The 27,529-nt window shown below is 41.7% G+C and overlaps 1 protein-coding gene across 1 annotated transcript; it reads left to right on the forward strand.

Annotated features, from left to right (window-relative positions):
- The first annotated feature begins 5,615 nt into the window (after positions 1-5,615).
- Positions 5,616-26,026, forward strand: fam83b (family with sequence similarity 83 member B). Its single transcript, XM_061690906.1, is given in 6 exon segments — positions 5,616-5,908; positions 9,170-9,454; positions 9,456-9,644; positions 12,214-12,378; positions 16,472-16,596; positions 21,217-26,026. Coding segments are annotated over 6 exon segments (2,778 nt in total). The 5' UTR covers positions 5,616-5,836; the 3' UTR covers positions 23,159-26,026.
- The last annotated feature ends 1,503 nt before the right edge of the window (positions 26,027-27,529 follow it).

Here is a 27,529-nt window from a genome sequence, read left to right on the forward strand (position 1 = left end):
TATGGTTGTAATTAGAAGAAAAATTCAACAGTAAAGTGGGAAGCATTTTAACTGCAAATAATGTTCAAACATTTAAATATTTTTTATCGTAGGGTGAACTATATTTAATACAATGGTTCATTAGGTTAATATTTAAGTGAAAGACTTTTTTTTTTTTGCATTTTATAAAACCAATAAAGATTGCGGCTGTATTGCAATGTAGTGCTATTGTTTAATTTACAGTATTAGTTTGTTTCTTTGTTTAGACCATACAGCATATGTAGAAGACTTTCACACTTCCGTCATTAAAAGATACTATTGAAGCAACCAACGTGTAACTTCTTCTTTTCCTTTCGGCTTGTCCCTTTAGGGGTCGCCACAGCGTGTCATCCTTTTCCATGTAAGCCTATCTCCTGCATCCTCCTCCCGAACACCAACTGCCCTCATGTCTTCCCTCACGACATCCATCAACCTTCTCTTTGGTCTTCCTCTAGCTCTCTTGCCTGGCAGCTCCATCCTATCATCCTTCTACCAATAAACTCAATATTTCTCCTCTGGACGTGTCCAAACCGTCGAAGTCTGCTCTCTCTAACTTTGTCACCAAAACATCGAACCTTGGCTGTCCCTCTGATGAGCTCATTTCTAATTTTATCCAACCTGGTCACTCCGAGAGCGAACCTCAACATCTTCATTTCCATCACCTCCAGCTCTGCTTCCTGTTGTCTCTTCAGTGCCACTGTCTCTAATCCGTACATCATGGCTGGCCTCACCACTATTGTATAAACTTTGCCCTTCATCCTAGCAGAGACTTCTGTCACATAACACACCTGACACCTTCCTCCACCCGTTCCAACCTGCTTGGACCCATTTCTTCACTTCCTGACCACACTCATCATTGCTCTGGACGGTATACCCAAAGTATCTAAAGTCCTCCACCCTTGCTATCTCTTCTCCCTGTAGCCACACTCTTCCCCCACCACCCCTCTCATTCATGCATATATATTCTGTTTTACTTCGGCTAATCTTCATTCCTCTGCTTTCCAGTGCATGCCTCCATCTTTCTAACTGTTCCTCCACCTGCCCCCTGCTTTCACTGCAGATCACAATGTCATCTGCAAACATCATGGTCCACGGGGATTCCAGTCTAACCTCATCTGTCAGCCTCTCCATCACCACTGCAAACAGGAAGGGGCTCCGGGCTGATCTCTGATGCAGTCCCACCTCCACCCTAAATTCGTTTTAAAATTCGTAATTTTTTAACAAAAATGATTTCAACAGTGTTATTAATCAGTTCCCCCCCCCCCCCCCCCCCCCATTTACACATCTACAATTTATGAAGTGGATCTACCAGCCTAATGATTGCATTCACTAACTGCCATCTTATCCCTGGTTATCCACTATAAGCAAACATTTTGAGGAACTTCGGCGTATTTAATATTGTATAATGTTAACCCAGTATGCAATTATATATTTAATACATGCCTTTTTATATGGCTTTCGTGTGTTGTACCTGAGTTGAATAAACTTTGTTGACAATTCACGCAAAAATAGGTCCAGTACGAGTTAATTATTAACACGCTAAAATAATCTAAAACAACTGATTGTGAGCAATATTTGAAAGTCACTATCTACTACTTACCATAAAGAAACAATTAGTCTCAGGTTTAAAAAAACAAAAAAACAGGCACTTTATTTTTGTATTAAAATGAATATGTAGTCTTTCTGAGTTTCTCAGGAAACGATGCAGCCGTAAGCCTCATTCGGGACGAGTGGAACAGCCTACAGCGGCACAATAAACCATTTGGACAAAACCGCAGTTAACCGCATGACTATGGGGGAAATGGAGACGCTGGGTAACAACACAGTGCCCATAAAACTTGTGACGCCAATTTAACTGATGACAGAGCAGTACGGTAAGTACACACAGTGACCAGACTTTTGTTACATCCGATTTTGCCAAGGGGTCATCAGTGCGCCCTCCAGTGGAAAGAATTAACAACAACAGTTACTTTTATTGAAAAATTGAAATTGAAAAATAGCAGTTCTCTGTCCCCACGGGTCGGATTGGATCCCCCCTAAACATTGTGCAGAGCCCCCCAGTCCTCTGGGTCTGATGACATCACCATGCGCAGACCCAACGCACCTCTCAATATGAAGGCTCCCATGAGGAGACGTTAGAGTTCAAATAAAAAAAGACAAAAGGACAGGATTAAAACGGAAGGACAGTAGGAAATACAATAAAATAGGATAACATTTCAATAAATAGATAAATGAATAAATGAGTGGATAAATAATTAATAAAGAAATCAGTTAAACGCTAAACCAAACAGGTGAGTCTTCAATCTCCTTTTAAAAGCATCAACAGTCTCTGCTTTCCTGATGCCCTCTGGCAGGCTGTTCATAAGGCACGGGCCACAATGGCTTCACACGGTGATGTTCATCTTGGCCTCCACAAGGGCCATAGCATCAATTGTGATTGTCATGCCAGACATCTTCGGCAACTAGGGTTGCTAGTTATCACAGTGAAATCGTCCGCAACTCAAAGCAGCAGTTGAGGCATTGAGTTACAATGAGATAAAAATTCAATCAGTTGAGTAATCAGGTTCTTCACACTGGACACAAAGTGAATTTTCACCTCGCGTTACTAACGTGTTTGAGCGCATGAGTAGTGTACACACCGAACGTGTATTCGCTTCATTCACAACACACGTACCGGAAATGAGGAGGGGCTTCCCTGGTAAGTACCAACACCATTTCTTATCCTGTATTTCTTTGAGAGAGTGCGTGTAAGAGAGAGCGAGAGAGTGAGAGAGCGAGAGAGAGAGAGAGAGAGAGAGAGAGAGAACGACTTCACGGTCAAGCTGCATGTTTACAAACCACAGAGCAAGATGTCACCAGTCATGTGCTACAATCCGGTTAAACAAGTCACCTTGCTATTCTTAAATAAGTGTATCCATTGGAGGAAATCTGATCCAGTATTTACATTTCAGCCTGTAGTTTGAATCTGCCAACACCTGCAGTTTTAAATTGTAGATGACCACTTAACGAGCCCCCCATCATCTGTAAGAAACAGCTTTCAAATAGCTGTGAGAACTTCCATTGCTTCAACAAGACGTTTTGACAAAAAGAACTTCAATGAAATCTTTGCTTATAAACATGCCAACATAGAGTTTGGAATTATCTTTTTGAGCTGTTCATTTGCGCCGAGTTGCTATTTTATGCCAAAAGCACACAAAACTAACGAAACATAACTCGCCCACTTTCCGAGGAAAGAAGAATCAAGAAAGGCCTGCAGGCGTGATGATGCAGAATTTTGTTGCCTAAAACGATGACTCAGTGCTTCAGGAAAGGAAACTCCCTGTGACTAAATGCACGTTACTTCAACTCCTCTGCATCGAACAATGGCGCACATATCTTGTTCTTCATACTTCGTTTTGGCTCAAGTACCTGAGGTGTTTCGCACTAATAAGTCACAGTGTCTTGTGCGATAGTACACTTGGTGGAATATCACAATTAGTCTAATTTCCTTTTCAAAGGATATAAGAAAAAGTAATCATAGCAATTATACTTTTGCACGCTCATTTAGTTAATGAAGTCCTTCATTACACCGTGACAATGAGGATTTCATTTCCTGCCCTTATTCCCATTAATTCAGTTAAAGTTCAAATATGATATCAAAGTACAGATAAGAAGAATAATATACAGGTCATTTTCTAATTTAATGACATATATTAGGATATATAAATTGCTTCTTTAACTCTTTGGAGATACTTGTTGTCAGCATATCAAACATCACAACATGGTCTTTTTGTCATCTGTTGGTCATATTTTGTAGCTCACCATGTTTACACTTTGAGGAATTGTACCTGTTTGTCGGTGTTTGTGGTAAGCTGGGCTCAAAGGTCATATTGTGGAGTATGTTTTTTGTCACCGCTAAAGCCGCTAACAATCAACCAATCACAACCTGAGGTCAGTTTTCTGTTTCTCGTTTTGTTTATTTCAACAAAGTCAGGGTCATAAATGAAGGATGATTGGAATGACTATTTCTTTCGTTTTTAATCTTCTTCCACAGTTGTGCTAATGGTCACAAAAGTTGAAAAAAAAAAAAAAGCTGTAAGATTTGACTTGCTTAAAAATTAAGTCTAAGTATTGGCTAAATAAAATGGAACATGGATTGCTTCCCTGCTGCATGTTTGTCTGCCATTCTGTTCAAGTCCTGCCTTTTTGATTGGCGTAACTGTTCAGTGATTGAGCAGCATTTTAGCCACTGCTCGTGTAATCATGGGATGGTCTCTCAAGTCAATCAATATAGCAACACCACTGACTCGTTGCAATGTCTCTCAGTGTGAATCATTAATCTATTCCCTACGATAGTAAAACCTACTTCATCACAACTACATTGTTGTAGTTCAGCCATAATAGCTGAATTCAGCCTCTCTGTAGGTTTTTGTTGTAGTTTTTGAATAAAAGGCTGGTGTCAGAGGACCTCAGGACCCGTGAGGGCTGATATGATAAAAGCATATCAGATAAATATGATGACCCAAGGTCATTAAGACATTTCAAAACTAGTAAACGAACCTTAAAATCCATCATGAAACACACGGGGAGCCAATACAGTGATCTTAAAACCGGTGTAATGTGCTCCCGCCCTCTGGTCTTCGTCAGCGCACGAGCAGCTGACTTCTGAAGTAGTTGTAAAGTGAAGATGTTCTTTTTGGGAAGACCAGAGAGCAGGGCATTGCAGTAGCCTACACGACAGACTGGGTGAGTGCTGGACCCTTAGCTAACACGCTCTGCACTAGCTACTAGCCACGCACGGGACCACCGTGCCGCTTGCTCAGATTGTATTTTTTGCAATTTTTCAAGACCCCTCTCTCATTGTGAAGTGATTGTGGAGATTCACAGAAACTGGATGAGATCCAAACAAGGAAACAAACAGGAACATTTGTTCTGCAGGAACATTGAAGCCTTATGGGGACTTTTTGACTATTGTCATCTGGAACATGAGAGGCCATTGGAACATGCAATATGTAAAGCATATTCACCATGCTTTTGAGTCAATAAGCAACAGACATTCATCTTGGTGCATTGAGCCCTAAAGGGAGTACTTCCTTACAGTCTTGGGTAATTGAAGCTTTAACCCCCCCATTCCCTCCACACACATACACACGCACACACGCACACACACACACACACGCACACACACACACACACACACACAAACATACACACACACACTGACACACACACGCCCCTGATGCAGGATTGCAGAGATTACACAAGAGGTTTTGTGCGCTGACCCTACCAAAGTAATAAAAGCAAGGACAGATTATTGTATTTTGTGTTTTGATTTCATTGCGTCATGTTATCCAAGAAATATAGTCGACAAAACTGTGAACGCCCATAGAATACAAAAGAAGTTACATTCCCACGCACGGAATCAAACTTTTTTTATATCCAAGAGAGTGATTGCGAAACTGCAACCTTCTGCTCAGTGAATAAATACAAAGCAATTTAAGCTAAAAATTGTTCATACATCATTTGCTCACTTTTCTGTACTGATCTGTATTCTTCAAAGCCTTTCTGTGACCTGTCATCATTGTGATTTTTGCAGGGGGCTGAACTTCGCTCCTAAAAGAGAGGAGAGAAGCAGAGTGGAGGAGAAGGAGTGTCTAAAAGTCTCAAACAGGTTTACAGTTCCCTGTGAGCAAGTTTCCAAGCAGACCGACCATTTGCATGTCAAAACAGGAACTAACACCCTCAGCCAGCTCACTGCTTATCATGTTCAGACACCTCCTTGCCTCTGTGGCTTCCAGCTGGGGGACAGTAACCTCCTCAAGTATTGAATACAATTACTATGCAGATGCCTGCACATAAACCTCATTGGGATATGTTTGGGAGCAGTCAACAGGATTTTCACACTTCAAATGTAAGTTATGGTCTTGTTATTATACTCTGAGCAATGCTTATACTGTGACAGTAATAAATAAACTCAAATAATAAATAAACCTTAGAATAAACTCTAATTCGTCTGTTGGACATTTGAAAAAGGTCTTGACCTCAGTATTACACACCCAATACTTTTCAGCCTGATCACATATATTCCTCGTAAGGGTGATGACTTTTTTAAATTTATTTTTTATTTTTTTAAAGACATCACAGATTGGGATTTATTATGCTCCAACATTTGCCATTAAAGTGTTCTAACAAATTAATACTTTTGTGTTTTTTAAAATACATTTATAAATGTGGATGAAAGTTTGGAATATTTTACTGTTATGGTACTTAAAATATTACCTGTACTATTAATAAAGGATTTCGTTATAGCGAGAGGTTGACCTTGAAAAAATTAAATTTTAATGTCAAACGTGTTTTTCCCAATAATTTGTAGTGTTCATCTGACGTAAAGCGAGCACACACCCACCATTTGTGACATCACATAATTGTCCATAGGGCTGGGCCAGTGAGCCTCCCTTCATAAACATAAAACAATTGGGCCCTCACAAACCCACCCCAAACACAAAACGTTTGTTTGTGTGTGGTTGTCCCCACTTATGCAGAGATATCCAGAGTTTAAAAACAAAACAAAACAAAAAAATTGAAAATTAAAAAATAAATTCTGGGTTACCGACTGCCTTTGTAACATTAATAACATCCATCCATCCATCCATTTTCTGAGCCGCTTCTCCTCACAAGGGTCGCGGGCATGCTGGAGCCTATCCCAGCTATCATTGGGCAGGAGGCGGGGTACACCCTGTACCGGTTGCCAGCCAATCGCAGGGCACATACAAACAAACAACCAGTCACACTCACATTCACACCTATGGGCAATTTAGAGTCATCAATTAACCTAGCATGCATGTTTTTGGGATGTGGGAGGAAACCGGAGTGTCCGGAGAAAACCCACGCAGGCACGGGGAGAACATGCAAACTCCACACAGGCGGGGCCAGGGATTGAACCCGGGTCCTCAGAACTGTGAGACTGACGCTCTATCCAGTCGGCTACCGTGCCGCCACCTTAATAACATATCAAAAATATTTCTACTTGATAATTACTTCTGTTTAATAAATCACATCACAGGGGGTCCATTTCCTTCAAGAAATAATGTAAAGTGGACTTGTTTGTTCCAGGGTCAAAATGTCACCAAACTAAAACCTTTATTCACTGACATACAAGTGTAAAAAGAGACCGTCCATCCATCTATTTTCTACCGCTTATCAGAGGTCGGGTCGCGGGGGCAGTAGCTTTAGCAGGGACTGCCCAGACTTCCCTCTCCCCAGCCACTTCATCCAGCTCTTCCGGGGGGAACCCGAGGCGTTCCCAGGCCAGCCGAAGGACGTAGTCTCTCCAGCGTGTTCTGGGTCGTCCCCGGGGTCTCCTCCCTGTGGGACGTGCCCGGAACACCTCACCAGGGAGGCGTCCGGGAGGCATCCAAATCAGATGCCCCAGCCACCTCATCTGGCTCCTCTCGATGTGGAGAAGCAGCGGCTCCCGTCCCATTCTTCCCTCACTCGTGAACAAGACCCCAAGATACTTGAACTCCTCCACTTGGGGCAGGATCTCATCCCCGACCTGGAGAGGGCACGCCAACCTTTTCCGACTGAGGACCATGGTCTCAGATTTGGAGGTGCTGATTCTCATCCCAGCAGCCTTCACACTCAGCTGCGAACCGCTCCACTCAGAGTTGGAGGTCACGGCTTGATGAAGCCAACAGAACCACATCATCTGCAAAAAGCAGAGATGCAATACAGAGGCCACCAAACCGGACACCCTCTACGCCTCGGCTGCGCCTAGAAATTCTGTCCATAAAAGTTATGCACAGAATCGGTGACAACGGGCAGCCTTGGCAGGTGTCCAACCCTCCCCGGAAACGAGTCCGACTTACTGCCGGATATGAGGACCAAACTCTGACTGAGACGATCATTGTTTTTGAAGACAAATAGACATGGGGGCATGCTGAATGACTGGTTAGCAGATCCGTCTCACAATTCTGAGGTCATGGGTTCAAATTCGGGCTCCGGCCTTCCTGTGTGGCATTTGCATGTTCTCCCCGTGCCGCCGTGTGTTTTGTCCGGGTACTCTGGTTTCCTCCACATTCCAAGAGCATGCATGGTAGGTCGGTTATTTGAAGACTCAAAATTGTCTGTAAGTGTGAATGTGAGAGTGAATGGTCGTTTGTCTATATGTGCCCTGCGATTGGCTGACAACCAGTTCAGGGTGTACCCCAACCTCTTGCCCAAGGTCAGCTGGGAAAGGCTACAGAATACCCACGATCCGAGTGAGGATAAGCGGTGTAGAAAATGGATGGATGCATAATTAAACATTTTTTATTATTCAGAGCTTCAAACATAAGACGGAGCTTTGCACATTTTCAAACATTTGTTTGAGTTAAACAGAATTTCCTTGCTTAACAGCCCTGATTGACTCTCTTCTGAGGTGCATCTCATTTAATCTCTGAAGAATTTTTCAACTCAATTACATTGTTGACATTCAAAGGATCGAAGCATTGTTGAATCATGTATGTCTAGTCTGCTTTGCTGTTTATGCATGGTCATGTCATTTATTGATTGAACATGAACTCGATCCAAGAGGGTTAACAGGTTCCTTGTGTTTTAATGATGAGGGAGTTTCCGTGAGTCACATTTTCAACCGACAGAAAAAGCTACCTCCACATATCCTCCAATTAGGAACGATTTAATGACATTTCATGACACATGTTCACACAGTATGTAGGGTCTTGGTTACCTAGTAAAAATACCTCAGACATTAAATATGGGGTTTGGTTGTCATTGTTACAGTAGTACATGAACAGAGAGGTCATGACGATGTCAGCGATGTGGAAGATGTCAGCGATGTGGACGTGTGACATTTATTTCCTGTTTTGCTCCCTGGGAATTTTAAAACCATCAAGACTGATTTTCTGATTACATGCTGGTTATATTTACAGTTGGCTCACGAACAGAATAGTTGCAGAGAGTAACTCCTGCCGTTTGCTTAGAAATAGCATAGTCAATCCAAATGTAAAAGAAAAAATTAATAGCCTTATCACATGAAAGGAAAAAAAACCCACTTGATGCCACTTGATGATTCATGTGGTTTCAGGGATTACATTTCCTATTAATAAATTCCCACTGTATATATTACTACATTTACTCTCCATGATCCTTTTTCTTTTTTTTTATGTAACAGATCCAAGGAAGGATGACTGAAACAATGGACTCAGCTCAATTTTCTTCGCTGTCATCCTTAAGGGGAGAGCATGCATCAGGGGATTATATGCAAGCCCACTACAAGGAGTCATATCGTCTTGCCATTGATTGCCTGCTGAGTGGGGGCAGAGACAGTTACACAGAGTTCCTTAAGGAAGAACGCATTGGAAGCTTCCTGTCTGAGGAGGAGCTTGACTTCATTATGTCAAACGCCAAAGAGCTTCCACCTCAGACGCATGTAGAGGAAATCAGTAGCTCGACGGGCAGCCAATTCATCGTCTGGGACCTATTGGCCTGTCCACTCGGATGTGGATGCTCCCGCTTTGGAACTGGGATGGCCTGAGGTCATGCATGAAAATCGGCAGACCAATATAGATCTCCTCTATCATCCCCCAAGACAAAACAGTCCCACCATTAAAGAAGTGATTCTAAAACACATCCGGGATGCAAGACAGGTAAAACAAGATGCACTGTTGGACTATTTGATATGATAAGCGCATTCAGATTAAGTGTGCTGCGCTCGTCCTGTGACTCTGAGGGCAGCGCTGCACTCACACCTCCAGCATGCAGTGACAGGGAGTGTCTGCTGATATTTTCATGGCCTCAATCCCGTTTGACAACTTCTCTCGTCAAGAGGGTGTGGGAACATGCTGCTACTACTACTACATTAATTATTTTAAATAATGACAATAACTCACAAATGGTTACCAGTTTGTATTATGTTGCATTGTTCTTGCTACACCCCATTTTGAAGAAGAAATTAGTCCTTCTGTCTCCTCTTCATTACAGTTTGTTAAATTAGAGGGGCAACAATTGTCACATGGGATACATGATTCCGGTCTAAAGTTAAAATATTTGGTTTACAAGGGGAGTAAAATAAGTGACACCCTGTTCAAGCACACTACCTTCTCAGTCACAAAAGAGCTAAATAAAGGAGGTACAGTTGTACAGCTATGTAGGCTAAAATGACTTATTTTAATTACTTAATTTAAATGTGTGATTTGAGTTTCGATGACACATTGTTCATTGACACATTGTACATGAAAGATGTGCATAATGTATGACTGTTAAAGAAACAAATACATAATGATGTGGAAAGTAGGGGGTAGTGGTTAGAATGTCTGCCTCGTGGTCTATTCTATTGTCCTGAGTTCAAATCTTGGCTCTGGCCTGACGGTGTGGTGTTTCTCCAAACACTCCGATTCATGGAAAAATACATCTTCACTCAATTGAAGACTCGAAATTGCCTATAGGTGTGATTATGAGTCTTTATGCTGTGAAAATAAATGTTTTCTAAATTTGACACACCGCAGAGAAGAGGATAGTTAACAACCCTGCCAAATTTAAAGGATAAAAAAGGCAAGTTCCGGTATATAAAATTAACCTTTAAAATTGTCAAAAATCAAGATCTGTTCTCAGACGCTGGGAGCGTGTCTGCTGAATGCACAGGAGCCCCGCCCCGCACAATTGTCAATTGTCAATCAAATACCACTACACGTCAGGGAAAAATGGATGCCACGCTGAAAGAAAGTACTTGATTTTTGGTTGCACATGATTGAAATGTGGTAAACTGACGTAATTTTCCTCTTTCCCTTGAAAATAAATATGATAATGATCAAATAATATATTTTAGTATCTAATATATATTATGTATCTAATCTTGTGCAACCACTGTTCATGTTCGAATTAAATAAATTCAAAGGTTTTATTTTTCACTTTCTCTAGAATCTTTCTTTTGTCGACGCATAACTACACATTTGAGCTCTGAAAATATATCCACTTAAAAGCTCCGCGGCCAGAATTTATCCCATCGGGTCGTCATTGAGCTTTTCCACATTATGACATGCCAGCGCCCACACGTTAACTGTCAAGTCCGATTCCCCCGTCACCCTCGCTCTTCCATCTTTCTCTGCACGTTGTGCGTACACTCACCCACAACAACGAGGTGCTGTAAAGCAGCCACACCTACAGCCTATCCAAAGGAAGATGTATTACTAGCTAACTGCACTTTGCAGTTTTTCTGGATAATTGCTGATGCAAATGTAAGATATAAAGTTCTTATACAGTGGGGGAGGGGCAGACTAAAAAATACGTCGTGCGGCGCTGTTTTCGCCACACCAAAAAAAAAAATATCAGTAAAAATGAAAAATCGGGCGGCACGGTGACCAACTGCTTAGAGCGTCTGCCTCACAGTTCTGAGGACCCGGGTTCAATTCCAGGCCCCGCCTGTGTGGAGTTGGCATGTTCTCCCCGTGCCTGCGTGGGCTTTCTCTGGGCACTCCGGTTTCCTCCCACTTCCACAAAATCATGTGTGGTAGGTTGATTGAAGACTCTAAATTGCCCGTAGGTGTGAATGTGAGTGCAACTGGTTGTTTGTTTATATGTGCCCTGCGATTGGCTGGCGACCAGTTCAGGCTGTACCCCGCCTCCTGCCCGAAGATAGCTGGGATAGGCTCCAGCACGCCCGTGACCCTTGTGAGGATAAGCGGCTCAGAAAATGGAAGGATGGATGCATGAAAAATGGTGACCACAGCGTTTTCAGTCTTTATCTTCAAACATGTTAGTGTATTTTGAAACAATTCTCTGAATTCACTGTGCACTGTTTATAAAATGCTATCTATATATTACAACACAATACATGTCAAGTTTAATTGAAATAACTGTGGAGTAAGCAGTGGAGTGAACACTGTGATGCTAAATGCTTTCTCCACATAACTTAGCTTATGACCTTGGTAGGTGCTGCTATTTCTCTTCCATGTAGTTAGCAGTGGAGTTCAAGTAGTCCCAGATGTTGTCTTATTGTTTGTAAACGTGCGATGGTGTCTATGAACCGAGTTACAGTCACAGGAAATAATATCTATTGGAGACAAATTTAATAGGGCATGGCCGCTACGAGAAGTACGACCACTATGCACAGTCAGGAGGCGCCTCACTCAATCACACATGGGACACCTGACCTGTGTAAGGATCCTACATTTGATACCAATGCGTGCTAATATTTATTTACTCATTATATCCTTGCAGGTCATCGCCATTGTGATGGATATGTTCACTGATGTTGATATACTGAAAGAAACTGTCGACGCCTCCATTCGGGGAGTTCCTGTCTACGTGCTTTTGGATGATTTCCACTTGAAACATTTCTTCACAGCGGCTGAGAATCAAGATGTAAAACTTAAACAACTCCGGGTAAGTAATTCTAGTAACATCATGCCCCAAAAATGTACTCCAGATTATGAATACTCGCGGTTGATTACTGTTTCGGTGTTAAACCTGGTCTTTGTCACACTTTCATCTGTTTGCCCTTGTCTGTCATACATCCAGCGAATCAGCTCAGTGTGTGCTTACTTCTCTCTTTCCTCATTATCATCACTGTGTGTGACCTTGTAATTTTTTTCTGCTTCTGTTCTTGGCCAGTGCCCTTGTCATTATCTTTAAGTGCCGAAAGACAATGGTCCCCAACCTGACGGACCTTTCGGATTGGAAGATAATTGGCCGGTGGTCAGGGTGGAGGACGATGGTGATTGAGTCAGAAGCTAATCGTCTGTGTGTGTGTGTGTGTGTGTGTGTGTGTGTGTGTGGAGGGGGGGTGGGTCATAGTGGGGTAGACGGAGCGTCCCAATCGGACGTTAATCATAGACGTTGTGGGGGTACCAAATTTCTGCGGCCCGGTGGTTGGGGACCATGGTCCTAAGTGGAAAATATATGTATTTATATACACACACACACACACACACACACACACACATACACACACACACACATACACAGACACACAGACACACCTGCCTGGTTTTCTCCGCACATACCGCTTAGAAATAAGGCCAAAAAGTTCTATCTTGGTCTCATCAGACAAATCTTATTTCTCACCATTTTGGAGTCCTTCAGGTGTTTTTTTTTTTTAGCAAACTCCATGCAGGCTTTCATGTGTCTTGCACTGAGGAGAGGCTTCCATCGGGCCACTCTGCCATAAAGCCCGACTGGTGGAGGGCTGCAGTGATGGTTGCCTTTCTACAACTTTCTTCCATCTCCCGACTGCATCTCTGGAGCTCAGCCACAGTGATCTTTGGGTTCTTCTTTACCTCTCTCACCAAGGCTCTTCCCCCCCGATTGCTCAGTTTGGCCGGACGGCCACCTCTAGGAAGGGTTCTGGTCGTTCCAAACGTCTTCCATTTAAGGATTATGGAGGCCACTGTGCTCTTAGGAACCTTACGTGCAACAGAATTTTTTTTGCAACCTTGGCCAGATATGTGTCTTGCCACAATTATGTCTCTGAACTCTTCAGGCAGTTCCTTTTGAACTTGTGACTCTCATTTGCTCTGACATGCACAGGGGGCTGTAAGTTCTTATATAGACAGGTGTGTGGCTTTCCCAATCAAGTCCAATCAGTATAATCAAACACAGCTGGACTCCAATGAAGGTGTAGAACTAGCTCAAGGATGATCAGAAGAAATGGACAGCACCCAAGTTAAATACTTAAATACTCACAGCAAAGGGTCTGAATACCGTATTTTCATGACCGCATTAAAAGGCGCAGTCTCAGTTACGGGGTCTATTTCTGTATTTAACACATACATAAGGCGCACCGTATTATTGGTAAAACATATGCTTGCTTAAAACATATGGTAGCATGCATGCACGCTAAAACAATGTTTTTAAAAAGGCAGCGGGAGCAAAACTGAGTTTGGTTGTACTTTATTGAAGTATTTAACAATGTACACACGTTATTTTTTGATCAATCCTCATCCACAAATCCACCAAAGTCCTCATCTTCTGTATCCGAAATGAGCAGCTGGGCAAGTTCTCAATCAAACACGGCAGGTTCGAGTCAGTCTCGTTGCCCTGCGGCTCCTCAGAAATGATGAGCTTTTACGAAAGCTCGAACAACAGTGCAAGCAGACACGTTAGTCAAAGCATCCACAATCCATTCACAAATTGTGGCGTAACTCGCCCGGCGCTGCCTCCTCGTCCTAGTAAAACTGTGTTCGCCATCTGTCATCCATCGCTTCCACGCCGCTCGCAACTTCACTTTGAACACACTGTTTACACCGATGTCCAGCGGTTGGAGTTCCTTCGTCAAGCCTCCAAGAATGATGGCAAGCTTCCTCACTTGCTGCACATGGCGGACTTATTGCATTCAGTCGAAAATACGGTACTTATGGCTATGTGATATTTCAGTTTTTCTTTTTTAATAAATCTGCAAACATTTCCACAATTCCGTTTTTTTTCTGTCAATATGGGGTGCTGTGTGTCCATTAATGAGGAAACAAAAATGAATTTAAAATTGTAGCTACTACTATAAATGGACAACACTTTCTCTAATATATTGTGGCTCCAAATCCAGCAGGTTGTGAGGGCATCTCTTGTGTACAGTCCTATTCAGGTCATTTTAATGTGATTAATTTTGTTATGAATGCATTTTGTTGTTGATAAGTTATATTGTTTGCTTAGAGCCATTGTTGTGCTGAAAAGTAAAATTCCTCTCCCTACCATTATTTATCTTTCAAAGCCTGAATTGGTGCCAAAATTAAATTTTTTTAAAACCCTTTTATTGTTTTTACTTTCTGCTACTCAAATTGTACACCCAGCTCACGCTAAACAAAACATCCACAGCCTCCTGGCACACTTTTCACGATTATGTTGTTGTTGTTTTTTCTCAACATACATTGTCAGAGCCAAATAAAAGTTTAATGTTGATCTTAAACATATTTACCCATGTGCTTTTTGGAGACTTGAAACACTTTCGTATGGTCACAACACCTTCCTGCCACAAACAGTGTCTGTGAGGGATTTGAAGCTCTGTGAAAAAAGAAAACAATGTCAGTCACTGGCCACATAGAACATGAAGCACACCAAGATTATTTTCACATGTAGTTATGGAACACTATCCTTTCTTTGAGGCTGGTTGGCTTCACAGTTGTTTTAATTTAAAAACAATTTTCCCAGCAAGGAAATAATGGGCGGAATGGTGAACGTCTGGTTAGAGCGTCTGCCTCACAGTTCTGAGGACCGGGGTTCAATCCCCGGCCTCGACTGTGTGGAGTTTGCATGTTCTCCCCGTGCCTGCGTGGGTTTTCTCCGGGCACTCCGGTTTCCTCCCACATCCCAAAAATATGCATGGTAGGTTAATTGAAGACTCTAAATTGTCTGTAGTTGTGAATGTGAATGTGAGTGCGAATGGTTGTTTGTTTATATGTGCCCTGTGATTGGCTGGCAACCAGTTCAGGGTGTACCCCGCCTCCTGCCCGATGATAGCTGGGATAGGCTCCAGCGCTCCCGCGACCCTTGTGAGGATAAGCGGCTCAGAAAATGGATGGATGGAAATAATGGATAATGATTGATTTTTTTTCCATGCCATAATCAACCCTCTATTAACTCTGCAGCTACTGTTTTACCTAACGCTCATAACTCGCATACTAAATGTACAAACAAGTTAAGCACTGTATAATAAAACTGAATTGAAGGAATACATAACAATAAATAAATAATGGTTAAAGTCCCTTGAAAGGCTCTATATAAATACAATTTGTTATTATTATTGTATTGCTTTTGAAGACCCCTGCATGAGAGACATAATGGAGAGGAAAGGGAAAGTGCTTTGGAGTCAATACTGTGACCTAGTGGTCTTTATTCCCAGAATTAATGAAGTGATACTGTAGTTGTGATATTTGAGTTAATGGTACAGTACTCTATTATTGTACTGAGCAGCCAACCAGTTTCTTTTGTCAAATTAAACTCCATTTTTGGTTATCGGGTTATCAACTATCAACTGTAGCCTTCAGTTGCGCCATCACAAAAAAAGCTATAGAAAAAGAAAAACATACTTGTGGCCTTTAGATGCTAACAGAGCTGAAGTCTCTCACATCTTACATCAAGTAGGATGATGCTTTGAAGTTCTTTGTACCACTCGTGTGGCATTCGACTTTGGAGGTTCTTCTGTAGCAGAGATAAAAGGTCTGATTGAGCTTCAAATTTACATAAACAGTTCCCACTATAAACATTTTCTTCCATCAGGATTTGTCTATTTTGACATAGAATAAGTAAGGAAGAAAGTGTTGTCACCAACCAAAGGTACCCTTGTTTATTCTCACAAGAGTTACTCAAGGCTACAAAACACACATACTGTACATACACACACACACACAATGCTGATAAAGTGCGCATGGCAACATTAAACAATGTGTGCTCACTTGCTGTGTAGCCGGTGACTGACAAATTGATTCAAAATATGTATTTAAGTGTTGATGACTCAAGCTGACTTACTTTCTTTTCTTTTTCCCAGAACATGAGGGTACGCACTGTGAAAGGTGAAGATTATCTGTGTCGGTCAGGGACTAAATTTCATGGAGCAATGGAACAGAAATTTATCTTGTTCGACTGTCATACAGTGATTTATGGCTCCTACAGGTGAATACAACTGTTGCATGTCACACTGAATTCTGCTTTTTGTTTTGTAAAAGAGGCTTTTTGATGGCTTTCAGTGTAAATAACAGAAATAAAATTGATAAAACATAAAAAGATCAAACGATATTGAGTTCATTTTAAATTTTTCAAAATGGTTTACTTCATGATTATATAACATCTCTCATAATGTCCTTGGCAGTGTTAAACATCACGTCCTTTAAATATTATGAAATGACCAAAGATTACTAGGCTTTATATGAACAGGATTTTTGGGGCCAATCACCGAACAACAAGTTTAAAAAAACGATAACCGATCACCGATCCAATCACAAGATTGAGCAACATGTCTATTTCCATGACTTGTTCATTTATTGTATATACTTTTGTACTGTATACTGAGTACATATCTTGAAAATTATTCTCCAGCATTTTAGACTTAAAACATGTTTAAAACAGATTTTAAAACATCAATGACCTCGAAGGGGCATTCAAGGATTGGCCACTGACATAAGTTTAGGTCAAATCAACATTACATGACAGAAATAATGGATGCTAACTTAATGTAATAAAATTACTTTATTGCAATTAAATTACCTTAACAAATACTGTTACTGACATACTCTAACTTTCTCACTGTCCTGGCTATATGGACGGGTGTTGTCCAGAGTTTTCGTCCGTTTGGCTTTTCCTTTTTTTTTTTTTTTCACCCACGCTGCGTTGCTTGAACGCGGCATGCTCCTCCTTGTGTACATTCTTCAGGTGCTCGATCACATTTCTTTGTGTTGAAGCATTTAGATGACATAGCCCACAACGTACTTCAGTTGTGCACAGACTGCAAATAACTTATGTGTTGTTTGTCTGAGACACCGCAAAATAGTCCCACACCGACGACGTGCTTTTTCACTGACAATATTGAAAAAAACTATATTGGCCATCAGATAGTTACAGTACTAGGCCACAAGATACATGACAAGGCTAAAAATAAACTAGCTTTTGGATTCATACGCGACGGCGACGCGGAATAAATGTCTTTTGCGGAGCCGATCGATAACGTCATTGATCGGCTCGGTGAATTATGACATGAAAGCCGATCGGCCGACCAGCATAAAATGCTAATTATCGGCAGATACCAATCAAACCGATCAGATCGGTGTAAAGTCTAAAGATTACTTTAGTTCTTCTTTTGTTGACTAGCATGGATGTTTGACAAAAGGTTTTTCATTAGGAACTCCTGCACAACCCAAGACAACATCAGAAACAGAAATGTTGCCTTTACAATATTTAAAATCTACATTAGAAATAATTTAACAAACAGTATAATTCTAGGCGGCCCTAGTGAGAATAAGCGGTACAGAAAATGGATGGATATTAATAACACTACACATTAGTACAACGCCAATTCCAATGAAGTTGGGACGTTGTGTTAAACATAAATAAAAACAGAATACAATGATTTGCAAATCATGTTCAACCTATATTTAATTGAATACACTCCAAAAACAAGGTATTTAATGTTCAAACTGATAAACTTGATTGTTTTAGCAAATAATCATGAACTTAGAATTTTATGGCTGCAACACGTTCCAAAAAAGCTGGGACAGTGTCATGTTTACCACTGTGTTACATCACCTTTTCTTTTAACAACATTCATTAAACGTTTGGGAACTGAGGACACCAATTGTTGAAGCTTTGTAGGTGGAATTCTTCCCCATTCTTGCTTGATGTACAGCTTCAGCTGTTCAACAGTCCGGGGTCTCAGTTGTCGTATTTTATGCTTCATAATGCGCCACACATAACACAACGTCCCAACTTCATTGGAATTGGGGTTGTAGTCAGGATACCTCAATACTGAAACGATACCATGGCAAAACCCTAAAACACCAGTAAAAGCAGCAAAATCGTAGCTGGTAAAACATGGAACTTGAAATTATATCTATTTTTATTAAGTCAAAATAATATTAGGCAATGGAGAATATTACTGTAAGTTCCCGTGTATAATGCGCATTTCCCCCACCCCCCCCCAAAAATTGTCAAAAGTCAATAGTGCACATTATACATACGTACAGGTGAAAATGAAAAAAAAACTTTCACATTTCATGAATGTATGATGCCATCTAGAGGTTATGGAAAAGCTATACACTTTAATTCCAATATGCCACCACCACCTAGAGGTTTCGAAAAAGGTGTAGCCTACACTTTCATTCCAGTATGACAGGTTATGACTGCATATGTGTACGGTTGTGCTCATAAGTTTACATACCCTGGCAGAATTTGTGAAATGTTTTTTTAAGTACAACTGATAACTGAACAACAACCATAATTCATTTCTTTATGGTTCTGTTTTATTGAATGATAATGCTTCTCCGAAATGCTTGACAGTTTAATGTGAATCACATTAAATTAAATGTGTTTCGCCTGGCCCTTAATGTTTTTTTTTTTTTTGAGAATTGTACCCATCTTACAAATTCTGTCTGGGTAATCAAACATATGAGCACCACTGTGTGTTTTAAAATTTACTAAATACAAGCAGAGGTGTAAATTTAAAAATGAAAGCAAGTAAATAGAAATTATAACGTGTTCAAATAAAGTGCTTAGCTTCAGAATAATTCTCTGACAAAACTAACAAAATTCAGATAATACTTCATGTTTTGATCATATGGGTAGAAACAAAATGATGCACTGTAAAAATGCATTACACATAGGTAGAAGGATTTTCCAGAATTTTGAGGTCAACTTTGGGGGTGCGTATTATACATGGGTGCGCATTACCCATCCATTTTCTGTACCGCTTTATCCTCACAAGGGTCGTGGTACACGAGAAATTATGGTAAATACAATTGCTATGTATATTCCTTATTTCTAAAAAAACCAAACAAATTGACACAGTTCAGCCGTCAAACAAAAACTAATAGGTTCACAAAGCTGCTGTGATATCTAGCTTTGTTTAAAATATAAACATTGCTTCACATCAAACATGGACGTGTAAAAAGCAGCCCAAGTGTTTTTTTTTGCTCTCTGATTTCTTGTTTGGAGAGTTTATAGAAGAAATTAAACTATTGTCAGTTGAACATAGACGTGTATTGTGTGGTCTACCTGTATATGTATTTAAATGTACTGTAGTAGTCATAGTCTTGCCATACTGTAGTATATATAGCCGATATATGCTTAGATACTGAATTAGATACTGAATTAACACATACCTGACATTAATTATTAGGGTTTTTATTAATTAGAGCAGTATGTTCTTTTATATATGTTTTAACATAAAATGCATTTTGTATTGTCCAAAATTTGAGTGCATTAGTTAAGTTGTTGTATCAGTTTAAGTTCGTCTCTTCAAAAATATATATATTAAGCTTTATACAATCAGGATTTTTGGGGTCGATCACCAATCAGCGAATTAAAAAAAAACGATAACCGATGGAGCGATGTGTCTATTTAAATGACTTGTTCATTTACTGTATATACTTGTGTACTGCTTTCTGCGTATCTTCAAAAATATCTTGTCAGGTCATTTATTCCAATCAGTCAGGTCAAACCAACATTACAACATGACATAAATAATGGGTGCAAACTTACTGTAATTAAATTAGTTTATTGTAATTAAATTACTTCACACACACCAAAACGTTAGAGCATGATTCGACAGAACGCCGGTACAACAGTTAGTGCTAGCACTAGCTTGCTAGGCTACATTACGTTTTGTTGGCTGCTTCTGAGCCGTATCGTATTAAAAGTACGTGAACATACCTCAAGTAAGCCTTGAATTAAAGTCCTCTCCCAACACTGGTGACCACCAGCACACGTTTTCCCCCATTTTGTTCTTATAATACACACGACGTGATCGATTGCTGTTGTCGTGACCGTGGTAATGAGTGTATCCGGTCGCGTTTGAGTTGACAAGATAAAGCCCGGTGATCGCAAAAGACGGGATGCGGTGGTATCGGAATACAAGATTTTATTGAAGTAGTCTGACATAGTGAAATCGTGAAAGACCAAATTTGTCTTGTAGTCTGATCTAGGCATTGCATGTTTTCTGTCTCAGAAGTGTTGTCTGTCCCATGCTGCCGACATGTTTTTTTAAAAATAACTATTGGCTGTCAGATATTTACAGTACTACGTCAAAAGACGCGTGACAAGGCTAAAAATAAACCAGCTTTTGGATTCAAATATACAGTACACCATGGCAACGCGGAGTAGATAGCTTTTGCGGTGCCGGTCAAGGACCGGATCGGCAGTCATTGATCGGATCGGCGAATTATGACATTAAAGCTGATCAGCCAATCATCATAAAATGCTAATTATCGGCTGATACCGATCAGGCCGATCAGATCGGTGTAATATATATATATATATATATATATATATATATATATATATATATATATATATATATATATATATAGTATAAATCTAAAGCAGAAATAAAATTTACTGGCAAACAATCCAGCAGACTCAAAAACATTTCTCAAAGGTTGTAATAATAATAATAATACAAATAATAACAATAATAATAATAGTGATGCAGTACTGAACCTGAAATGAAACTTAAAACATTTACTTTGTTGCAAGAAGTTTACTTCACATTGATGACTGAACCATGTTTGGTTTGTTTGTTCGCAGATTCACTTGGTCATGTGCAAAGATCAGTTTGAGCATGGTGCAGGTTATCACAGGCCATCTGGTGAGGACTTACGATGAGGAGTTTAGAACGCTGTACGCGAGGTCGACTGTGCCAGCCGAGCTGTGCCAACCAGATCATTCTCTCCTGTCTAGTGGACACAACACAACACTGCTTGGTTGGCCAAAATATTCTCCTCATTCCACACAAATGATTGATCGACGTGACCAGTTAAGGCACACGTTGGACTCTGTCTATCGGAAGACCTGTGAGAGGAATCAGTACGCAAGAGACTGCAACGATAATCACTTTTTGCCCTTGATTGAACATGACATTGGTTTGCAGAACCACATGTCCAAATTTCAGTCTTCAGAGTCAATTAACTACTTAAAAAGGCACAGCTATGCTGGGGAAAAACATGATGGACATCTCCCACAGAATGTCAGAGCCAGAGCAAGCAACTGGAATATTTGCCGGGAAACAGGAGTCAGGAAAAACAATTACCTAATGGATAATAATTATTTAGTGCCACAGATGTACAGGAGTCAAAAGCTTCGCCAATCATACAATGGCAATGACAAACAAATTCTTTCCATGCAGCAAAACATCCCAACGCTGGAAAAAACATCCAAGTCATTCATGCGTACATTGAGGATCGAGTCATACCTCCAAAACCCTGACATGCCATCTGGCGAGCCGTCTGACTACTTGGACCAGTTTGAGCCACCTAACAGCTTCATGCAGGGAAGAATGAGATCTTCTCTTGTTCTTCGGTCCGCCATAACAGAGCAAATCGAGGCAAACTCACACATAAACAACACACCCTCTGTTGGTAGCCGCTCAGCACTTCACAACCCTTTGCGTTATTCCTCAATGCAGTGGAAACCAACAGTACCACCAGAGAGCAACAGACTAAACAATGAAGAATTCATGTTAAAGAGGAAAAGCCTGCAGACTTTGGATGATTACAGCAGTGGGAAAAACTCATACCCATCTGCATATGCCAGCTTAGGTAGAGTCACACGAGGGCATATCATTTCAAACCCTGACATGCTTAATGACAGTTGGTACAAAAGGCACAGTGTGGCAGATCCAAGATCCAACACTGCCTACACACAGGACTCCTCAGGTGCTATTTACGGAGCTTTTGCTAGGATGCAATTAGAAAGAGGCTCTGCAGCAATCAACATGAAGCATAGTGGATATGGGTCAAATCTCAATGAGGATCAGCGATCTGTCTCTCATTATGATGTCAAGAGAATGACAGAGACAAATAGCCCCTGCACTTCAATTTGGCAGGAGACTCCTTCTAGAACGTTGTCTGCTGCAAGCCTGGGCGTAGACAGCATGGATTTGACGACTACATCGAACAGAATGGGCTCTCATAATTTTCTGAAGAAGAGTACCAAGAAGATAAAGTCATTCTTGAACATACCAGACAAGAAGGAAGATCGAGTCAGAGGTGTCGAAACGCCAAGTGTGACGTCAGATGACAGCACAGACACTATTAAAGCTGAGGATGAGAGTGGGGTAAAACATCACCATAGCAACTCAACCCAAGGCCATGATCAGAACCACATGGCTGATGTAAAGTATTCCAAACCAAGATTCAGAACTGAGGACCACCGACACACATCTCAGATTTCTTCTTCTGAAACAACATCGCCAAGTAAGCTTGACATTGGCGACAAAAAGGCAAGCCCCGACATTGACATACCGGGCTGGAGTAAAGACCGAAAAGCTGACCATCGCCTTTACAGCAGATTTGAGCCTTTTTGTTCAATTCAAAAGAAACAATCTTCATACTCTCCATACAACTCTATGGAGAAACCCAAAAACCCACCTACCGACCACAACCTTGCCCGACTAGGGAGGGGCCACCATGAAAATAAGCTTGAGAAATTCTTTCATAGAGTGGGCAACCTCATTCACAAGACTAAGTAGTATTACACATTTATGTAGTTAGCTGGTCACCTTTCCTCAACATGCTAAATCTAGACTCTTGATTCCTTTGCCTGAGTAGGGTGCCATCTGACATTTGACAATACCGAGACTATTTTCATAAGTGTGAAAGTAAACAATGGAATTTTATATTCTTTGTTGTCGAGGTTGTTTTTGTTTTATTATTATTATATTTATTTCTTTTTACTTTCACACATTTTAGATCGGTTTGCATGGTGAAAAGACACATGCATGCTGTGGGGATCTTCTCCTCTTGTCTCTGTGTTTGCTGTTCCGGAGTCTGCGGGGGTGGGACTATTTTTTACTCCTTCCTGATCTCGGGTGTGGGGAGAACCACTGGGGTGACCTCCTGGGGACTAATGGTGGTGTGATGGTGACTCGCCCATGTTCCGTGGGTGCTGGTGCGGTGCCGGCAGGCATCCGCCTGGGTCCACGGCTCTGGCTACTGGTGGGGGCGGTGGGGCCCCTTTGTCGCTCCTCGGGCCTGCTTCCTCCTCTTCTCTCCATTCCTTGCGTCCCGCTGCAGTCGCCTCTTCATCTTCCCGTGGGGGAGCCGGGCGGTCCCCTGCGGGCTGTGGGGCCTGCTATGGGGTTCTTTTCCTTGCCTGATTTGGTGGGGGGGTCCACCTCCCACGCTCAAGGGCAGGTAGTGGGTGCTGGCGGGTTGTGTGGGGGGTGGAGGGTGTGCCGGGGTTGGTGCTGCGGGTCTGGTTGGGATGGCCCTCTTCGTCGGTGGTTGTTGGGCCTAATGACCCGCGGGAGCCATGCCTTTTAATCACTCACTTAGCACATATTCACACCATTCACTGTATATATTTCTCACTAATCACATCTGGGCACATACACATATCAAAGGGTTCCTGGGGGACTGGTATGGGATCGGGAGGGTGTGGGTGTCGGCTTGGGTTTCAGTACGTCTGTGCTGTTTCCTGGTCTGTGCGCCCTGTCCCTCCGCCCTGCCTGTCCCCCTGGATTTTAAATGCATCACACACACTCCCCATGTTTTAATGCACCACATACACCTATCTCTGGGGGGGGGGGGGGGGGGGGGTGTTTGGCTGTTAGGCAGTAGTGCCTGGCAGCCCTGCACCCACCCCCTCGGCTCACTGACCTCTCCAGATTTTAATGCACCACACCACTCGGGGGAGGGGGGCGGGGGCACTGATACACGAGGTAGGCCCAATGACTGCTAGTCGGGGACCTGGCAGTCATAGTAACAGGGGGGGAAGTGGGTCTCACTTACTTGCATGGCGGTGCACCTGAGGCCGGGCCCCCCGTGCTGGATGACTGGGGCTGACCTCTCATGGCCCGGGGCTGCTCCCTGTATTTCGGTAGAGAACGCCCTACTTCTTCTAGGAAAAGAAGTGTGTGACTTCAGTGTGGCGGCATTATTATGAGTCCCATTGACCATAACCCACTCTAACCCTAACCCATCTCACCTACCCTAAACCCAACAATAGCCCAAAACCTAACCATAACCCACTTGATTGTTTTTATTTTGTACAAATGTGGCACATATTTGGAATGGTCATCTCTTTACGTCTGCCAAGCCTGCTGTTCCACGATGCAGGAGCCAATCATACTGCAGTAGGGTGTCTTCTGCCTAGAATAGAAGGAGTCCTAATAATGCAGAGTTTGCATGTTTTCCCAGTGGTTGTGTGGGGTTTCTCTGGGTAGTCCGGTTTCCTCCCGTATTCCAAAACCATGCATGTTACGTTCATTGAAGTCTCTAAATTGTGTGGTAAAAATCTTTATTTTCATTGCACTACTTTTCAACAAACAATATGTTAAAGTTTTCAGTGTAAAATGAATATTTAAGTAAGAATAAATTGTAGATAATAATACAAAATAAATGTACACAAAAAAATTCTACTTTACCAAGGGCTAAGTGGATAAATATGCTTTTACAAAGTGCAATCACAAATCAAAACTTAATGGAAGCAAATACAGTTAATGCATAAAACGCAAGAACATTAGGCTGCAAGCACAGACCTTTCATTTAAAAATCCCCGTCAATATAGTGAATTGTCAAGGACAGTATATCTCAGTTGTTCTGCTTGACCGTTGGTCACTCGTGCACGTGCAATTGCAACGAAGTTGACAGTTGTGATTTCCCTCTCTATTTACTTGTGGTGTTCTTTTTACTGCGGTCAGGCCAGCCGAAAAGTGGAAGTCAAGGCAGCCTACAATTGTTAATAGTATCTTACCTTAACACACCGCCTCTCCGCCAACGTGCTGAGAGGGCCAACTTCAAAGTAAAAGCTTCATATATTACTGCATTGGACATTAATGCCATTTTAAGCTTTTATTTTGAATTTGGCCATGGAGCGCAATGCCTTAATGAAGCATTAATCATACAGTACGCCCCCTGGTGGCAAGCTGACTAGGTTGCTGGCACTGCTGTAAATGAAGCACTTTTCATATGCAACAGTGTAGTTAAATGCAAAAAAATCGCCGACGATCAGGCTCATTTAATCGTGCCAGCCAAAATGGCGATCACGATTAAAATTCAAATAATTGTGCAGCCCTAATGCATACTATAATATAAGATACCCCCACAAAGAACTGTAAAATACGATCATATGATAACACATTGAATTTATTTATTTAGTATTGTATAGGGGCAGCACGGTAGCCGACTGGTTAGCACATCTGCCTCACAGTTCTGAGGACCGGGGTTCAAATCGCGGCCTCGCCTGTGTGAAGTTTGCATGTTCTCCCCGTCCGTGCCTGCGTGGGTTTTCTCCCACATCCCCAAAATATGCGTGGTAGGTTGACTGAAGACTCTACATTGCCCGTAGGTGTGAATCCATCCATCCATCCATTTTCCAAGCCGCTTATCCTCACAAGGGTCGCAGGCGTGCTGGAGGCTATCCCAGCTATCTTCGGGCAGGAGGCGGGGTACACCCTGAACTGGTTGCCAGCCAATCGCAGGGCACACATAAACAAACAAACATTCGCACTCACATTCACACCTACGGGCAATTTAGAGTCTTCAATTAACCTACCATGGATGTTTTTCTGATGTGGGAGGAAACCGGAGTGCCCGGAGAAAACCCACACAGGCACGCGGAGAACATGCAAACTCCACACAGGCGGGGCCGGGATTGAACCCCGGTCCTCAGAACTGTGAGGCAGACGCGTTAACCTGTCTACACCGTGCCGCGTAGGTATGAATGTGAGTGTAAATGGTCGTTTGTTTATATGTGCGTTGCGATTGGCTGGCGACCAGTTCAGGGTGTACCCCGCCTCTCGCCCGAAGATAACTGGGATAGGCTCCAGCACGCCCGCGACCCGAGTGAGGATAAGCGGTACAGAAAATGAATGGACGGATAGTGTATAGGTCGAAGTTCACCAGTACTATATCAATGTCAACATAATGCCAAAGACTTCATATAAAAGTAATTGTGGCACAGTGTGTACATATTAACACAGACACGGTACTGTATATCACATGACATGTTGGGTGTTTTGGCAAGATAACCTTTAGTTTTTGTTTGTACAGTAGGTCCTTACTACTTTGTTTATATTGGAGATGCTTCCAGCCAACTGTTTACATTAGGACCATTTGTATTGTGTACTTATGCACTGTACTGCACATTTATCTGCTCAAATATATTTGATATGAAAATATAGCAGTTACCTGTCCACAAAACACGCAAACTTGAATTACGACGTCCAAGCAACCTTTTGCAAGTAAGACAGAGGTCAAATCAACCACTGCTGCACAGCCATTAAGTGGGGGTTGTGTCAAAATTTCTTGACTTTATCGCAATAAGTGCAGCTTTATAAACATACCAAAGGACTCAAGATCAAGACCAAATGCAATAATGAAAGGTCAGTCACCATCCACACTGCTCTTGTCTAGGTATCAGGGTTGCAGTATTTGAAAAATAGGTTTTATTAATATGTTTGTCTACTGTTTTGCATTGAATTGCAAGAGAAATTTTTATACAATGTATGATTGGATACTAACAAATTGCATATATTAAAGACCATGGCAGGTTTGTTGTAACAACTGTTGTGTTTCATCATTGGTGGATTCCGAGAATAGATCATGTGGACATGGTAAGTGGAAATAAAATACACATGTACTTTACATCCAATCCAGGGTGCCTTTTTCAGGAAGTCAGCTGGGCTAGGCTCCAGCTTCCCACAATCCTGAACAAGACAAGTTGCATAGAAAATGGATGGATGGATGTACTTTACATGCATACATTCCAGTCACCATTCTGGACTGCATTCTATGCTCAAGGACATGTAAAGTGTAACGACAATGTCAATTTAAAGTGAAAAACTTAGCATAACACAGTATAGTGCTTTTCTACCTCCAAGGTACCCAAGGCGCTTTAA

Source organism: Phycodurus eques, chromosome 11 (genome assembly GCF_024500275.1).
Source record: "Phycodurus eques isolate BA_2022a chromosome 11, UOR_Pequ_1.1, whole genome shotgun sequence".
NCBI classification, from domain to species: Eukaryota; Metazoa; Chordata; class Actinopteri; order Syngnathiformes; family Syngnathidae; genus Phycodurus; species Phycodurus eques.